The 6,171-nt window shown below is 47.2% G+C and overlaps 1 protein-coding gene across 1 annotated transcript in view; it reads right to left on the bottom strand.

Annotated features, from left to right (window-relative positions):
* Nucleotides 1-2,985, bottom strand: part of KIAA0368 (KIAA0368 ortholog) — a 73,592-nt gene extending 70,607 nt beyond the window's left edge. The window contains exon 1 of the mRNA XM_018569951.1: nucleotides 2,859-2,985. Coding sequence (XP_018425453.1) covers nucleotides 2,859-2,922 — 64 coding nt within the window. The 5' untranslated portion in view covers nucleotides 2,923-2,985. The remainder of the gene's footprint in view (nucleotides 1-2,858) is intronic.
* Between the last annotated feature and the right edge of the window lie 3,186 nt (nucleotides 2,986-6,171).

Genomic DNA, 6,171 nt, shown 5'->3' with positions numbered 1-6,171 from the left:
AATTACCAGTGGCGTAGCCACCCCAGGGCCCCTTACATATGTATCACCCATACCTCCCTGATGGTGGCCCTGCCAGCAACACATTGATCCCTGTGCTCTTCCCTCTTGTAAGAAAGCTTCCAATATTAGACTGGCAGCACTGTACAATACAGTAGAGGCAGCTTGTCTAACAGTGTCAGCGTTGGGGTACAAGAGACCATGATTTTAGGTATCCATACTGGCAGTATGATTGCATTTCGTGATATCACATGAATGCATGCCCGACTTAAAATGTATCTAAACTCAAAAATAAAAATGTCATATATTGCAACGGACCGGTCATTAGATGCGGTGGCTACATCCGTTTTCTTTATTTGTGGTACACAACAAAGATTAGGATGTTTGTTCTTTTGATGTCTGCTCAGCTTCCAGGAAGGGTTCTGCAATTCTGGTAAGATCACCAAGTATCTTCTGTACTTGCTGAAAATGATCTCAGCTTGAAAACTGATGCAGCCACCACATCTAAGGATTGGCAAGCTGACATATATTACATTTTTGGTTTTTGGGTTTAGTTACGCTTTAAGGTCTCAGTCACACTTGCAAATGGGGCTGATGGCGTGAGTCTCACGAATTCCTCTGTGAGACTCATGCGATCGGCTGCAGATGGGAGACGCTGTACAATACAATGAAAGCTGCCACCACGACCATTTGCACTAGCCAATTGCACTAGCTATGATTACCTGCGGTTGACCACACTTGGATGCAAACAGTCTGTTTCCATTTGCAACTGTCTGCTGGTAATCTAAGCACGTCCCAGTGACAATCAGCAGGATACATAGGGTGAATCTCCCCAGCGGAGATATTGGTTCTATACACAGATTGAATTTTGGGCGTTTCCTGTTGAGTCAGGCAAAATTTGATCTGTGGGGAGCCCTGCCGACACTACCTGGCCCATCGGAACTCAATTTTTCAATTGATTTTTGTCGAAGGAGACAGGTGGAAAATTGTCAACCAGAGATTACGTCCAAGCAGATGCAGTCACTGCTCAGGTATTTTGACACCCGGTTATCCGCTGAATACTACAACTGACGGATTCCTCCATCCACAATGTTTATGTGTGGATGGAGGAAATCGAATGATTCAGACACGCCGGGTTGAATGAGAAAAACCTCAAGGTGTATGGTCAGTTTAAACCTTTCCAATTTTACCCTAAGTTAACAAATATATACACTTTACATACTTATGACAGAACTAGTATTGGCAATCAACTGGGCAGGTGCACTGGAAAAAAAAAAAAGAAAAACCCTGTAACTTTGAAAGTTAATAAGCTCCCGTTCACACCATGACACGCGTGTATGTGATACTGCCGACTTAAGTGTGTGGTACCATGTGCGTTGTGCTGGTATTCATTTAAATGGCACCTCCCGGCATTGCAGGTCAATGCAATGCGTGGTACCGCAATACTGCAAGTTAAACAGAAAAAAAATAATAGGTGTATGCCAACACAATTCCCATAAAGCATTGCAAGACTCTGACAGCCACAAACATGACTCCCAGAGTCAGGAGCATGATGGGATTACTCAGGACGTCACCAGGCTGGGTGTCCTCCGGCGCCCACGTCATTACATGTACGCGTGATGTCATTGCGCACACGCATAATGACATCACATGCTCTTGGTGAGGGACGCCGGCAAGCAGAGGAGTATCGTGATAGGTCACCTGCACTCCATACAGCGTTTAGACCTGTTGGTTTAGTTGTTGTGGTGCTTGTAGTGATAACACGGATGGCGCCCTGGTTCCCAAGATAACTGAAGATCACCAGCAGTCACCAAAAGCATATGGTTTTTTTGCTTTTTATTCAGCCAACGTTTTGGGGCCACATAGGGTCCCTTCTTGGTCACTATGGTACTCTGAGAAAGGGACCCTGCAAGGTCACGAAACTTTGGCTGAATGATGCTTGTGACACGTTACTTCAATAAAACGACATGCTTTTGGTTAAGTGCTGGTGATCGTCTTCTGTGAGGCAAGGAGAGGAGGAGACATTCATCTTGCGGGATTAAGTATGCTGCCGGGTCCCCTCCTGTAAGGTATGCTGCTGGACTCTCAGTCTATGACCGGGTGCCCGACTTTTCAGAGAGGGTGACACCAAAATGACTCATTGACTCATTTTGGTGTCCCCCGGTGCAGGCCGCACCCCCTTGTGACACCACCACAATACCATGCAAAGCAACACACGGCTGCCAGGAGATGTGTTAGGATATCATTCAAAGGAAAAGTAACATAACGCATCTAGTGCATGTTACTGCACCCTAGGTGCGCCATGCGTTCAGCGCAACACTATGGCCCTAAATCTAAACCACCAATTTATTTTCAAACGACCTCTCAAAACCCACTACACCATGTCGAGTTATTCTCAGGGTCATCAAGTAGTAATCAGATAAAACCCCAGCGCTGCCCATGCTGGCACAGAAAATCCGAAACAAATGCAGACATAAATGTAAAAGCTGGCACTATTCTTTCATCACCTGTCATTAGATGACAACGTGCAGTGTGAATTTTGCTTTCACTTCCATCCCATGACTGTGCAAGTGCTGCATATAGGCCTGGCAGTCCTATGTAAAGGGACAGGCCCTGCTATTGCCTTTTCAGCAGCAGCAGCCCCCCCAATGCCATCTGTATGCCCAGCGCTGCCCATGCTGGCAGTGACCGTGCCTCCTTGTATGAGATCATAGCACATAGCTGGGGGGGCTCTCCCTTCCCTTCTTGTGACAACGGATCGCAGATGGAATACCCCAGATCTATACGGTCAGGATGAAGCCATGACAGGATTGCCCCCTCCCAGCATGATCCTGACCATGGCAGGCTCCTTTCTAACTTACTCAGCTCGTCCTGGGCAGCGGCGGTAGAGACAGCAACAGAAGGCACGGCAGCAGCCATGTTCATCAGTAGTGCTAACAGAAGGAGGAGACAGGGGGTGGGGATTGCTCGGTTTCCTGGGTGGATGTGCTTTCCTTTTGTTATTTTCTGGCAAGGACTCAGATGGGCACAAGGAATACTAGTCCGCAATGGTACTTCTACATATGTCTTGGTGGTCAGTGCAGCAATGGGCTGACTAGTCCCAGGCACTGGGTCCCTCCAGATCGCCTCCCTGCTCTTCTATTTGGTCGTGGTATATATTTAGAAAGGGCCTATCTGCCCTGTCACTACAGCTCTCCGCCTACTCCAGCCTTTTTAGTCTATGGGGCTGGCGTGATGAATGCCACTAGATTGCCATAGGGCAGCTGTTACTTATCATTTTATAAGGCAACTAAAGGCAATGTTAGATTTTAGAGTGGTGAGGGGTTAGAAACTTCTGTCTGGCTTTTATTGTTGCCTGTGCAGGCCAACTGTGGTAAAACTACAAATTCCATCATGCTTTAACTCTGGGAGTCATGTTTATGACTGTCAGGGTCTTGCAATGCCTCATGGGACATGTAGTTTCATAACAGAGCATCGGAGTTGCCTGACACTGTTGCCCTGATTAGCAATATCTATGGGAATAAAAGTGAGGGCAAATCCATCATTTTGACTTGCCACCAGTACAGGAATAGAGGGGAAATCTTCCAATAGGGACACTTGTTCCCATGACAACCATCTAAGAGGGAATGCCCCCCACAGTCAAAAGTCACCACTCCCTGCAGGGAGATGATCAGAAAGTGAGCGAGCGACGGTATGTGTTCGCTGACTTCCCGACCAATACAGCCGACTTGTGACAGCTTCTTTGTCACAGGTCGGCTTGAATTATGGGGATGAGTGTTTTTCACTCACCCCCACAATTCGCCTTTAATCTCAGTGATTTCAAAAATAACGGCATACCAAAAATGTAATATATTGCAGCTCACTCGTGGCTGCATTTGTTTTTTTAAGCTGTTGTTGATTTTCACCTGGTAATCCAGCAAACACTTTCTGCCTTAGAGTGACAACACTTACTCCACTATATCTATAGGGGGAGCCATAGTTGTCACCCAGGATGGATGTCAGACATGCCTTCATCTTTATTACATGAGGGTTTCATAGTTTACAGAGGGAAGATTTATTTATTTTTATAGAGCTGACGATTTATGCAGCACTTTACATACTGCACATTCACAACAGTCCCTGCCCCCAAGAAGCTTACAATCTAAGGTTCCTATCTTACATTCATACAGGGTCAACTAACCTACCAGCATGTCTTTGGAGTGTGGAAGAAGACCCATACAAGCACAGGGAGAACATACAACCCCCTTGCAGATAATGTCCTGACAAGGATTTGAACCAGGGACCCTCAGTGCTGCAAGGCTGAAGTGCTAACCACTACAAACATTGTGCTTTTGTTTCAGCTCACAGGCATTGACAAGGACACAGGTATTTTCTGTACTTGTTGAAGATGATCTCAGCCAACTAAATGCAGCCACTACATCTAAGGACTGGTAAAGCTGCCATCATGGGTAGGCAACCATGTCAGTCCAGCTGTGGTGAAAGTACAAATCCATCCTCTGCCTGTGGGAGTCATGCCTGTAAGTCTTGCAATGCCTCGTGGGATTTGTAGTTTCACCATAGCTGGAGTGTTCAGGTTGTCTACTTCTGTATTACACTTTTGTTCTAGGCTTTAGATTGCTCTTTTTGCTACTGCAAGAAACTGCTAGGCAATTGTTAGGAGACTAGTCTCATGGAATTAACGTCCGGGCCCGTAGGAGGGGCAACGGAGCCCGGGAAGCACGGCGGGGGTGTCCGGCGGGGGGGGGCGGCCCCTTCTTCGGGACGCAGAAGCGATCTGGCGACAGGTAAGTCGCCAGGATCGCTTCTGTTGTAAAGCCGACAGTCGGCTCTACAAGTTTAAACAGAGTCCCGGCGGCAAAAGTCGTCGTCAGTCACGCAGGGGTTAAACCCATGGGGTATACATGAATAGGAAATGTTGTCCAAGAATTTTGTAAATGAGAGATTAATCTTCTACTCCCATTGGCATCAACGAAGGACATAAATTGCTAAAATGTTCTGATATGCAATGAAATGATGGTATTTTGCAATCATAGGAGATGGATTGCTCAATCACACTACTGGAAACCTTTTATGTAGCAGCTCATACATGTGATACAAACACAAATTCATCTCATGAGGCTTTAGTAGCATTAGATCCGTGGCGTCACAAGGGGGTGAGGCCCACACCCGGGTGACACCATTGCAGGGATGACACCAAAATGACTGACAGTAATTTTGGAGCCACCCCCTCTAAAAAGTCGGGCACTCGGTCATGAGTGAGCTGGACAGTGTCAGGAGAGAAGAGGGGACCCGGCAGCATACCTCATCCCGCTGGGTGAACAACCCCTCCTCTCTCTGCCGGCTTCCATCAACAAGATGTGCGAGGCCCGGCGGCGGGATACCTCATCCCGCTGGGTGAACAACCCCTCCTCTCTCTGCCGGCTTCCATCAACAAGATGTGCGAGGCCCGGCGGCATACCTCATCCCGCTGGGTGAACAACCCCTCTTCTCTCTGCTGGCTTCCATCAACAAGATGTGCGAGGTAACGTCACAGCAGGGTGTCACCCGGTCTGGAGACCGCGTGACACCCGGCCTTGGGACGCCCCTGAGGTAGATTAAGCTACTGTGAAGCTAGCCATACACTGGTAGGTCTCTGTAGAAACAATCCAAAATGTCAGCTCCTTTCATTTTTGTCAACACTGTGGTCTATAGCGATCGGCAATTTGATCCCACTATCTATTAAAAATTGAATGTTCTGAAAACAGATTTTTAATTTTTTTTTTATTCTACTGGTGAATGGTTAGCTTTACACACCTGTGGACCCCTAGAGTTAATATGTATATATGGTCAAAAATAAATCTGTATTTTTATATTGAATTTCCATAAGTTCTATCCCACTCCTATAGTCCATAGGATGTACTTCCTCAATGCACTGACACAATTTCACTCAGCTTTGTAAATATGCACTTCCGTGTGTCACCACTCTCTCTGAGCCTGCCTTCTGAAGTACAACTCACACTGAACAATGGACATAGGCGTGCGCACGAGCTGTGCCTTGGCACACACTTATCATCCAGCGCGCAACACCAAATCCACAGCACTACCGCAACACGTCACCGTTTGCCAGCAACAAACATGGCCACCGGTGATCAGCGTCTACCCAGCAACGCGGCGGAACAGCACAGCGCATGCGCA

Source organism: Nanorana parkeri, unplaced genomic scaffold, assembly GCF_000935625.1.
Source record: "Nanorana parkeri isolate BGI_ZX_2015 unplaced genomic scaffold, ASM93562v1 scaffold1432, whole genome shotgun sequence".
NCBI classification, from domain to species: Eukaryota; Metazoa; Chordata; class Amphibia; order Anura; family Dicroglossidae; genus Nanorana; species Nanorana parkeri.
Note: the sequence above shows the minus strand (reverse complement) of the source record. Positions and strands in the feature narration are given on the sequence as shown.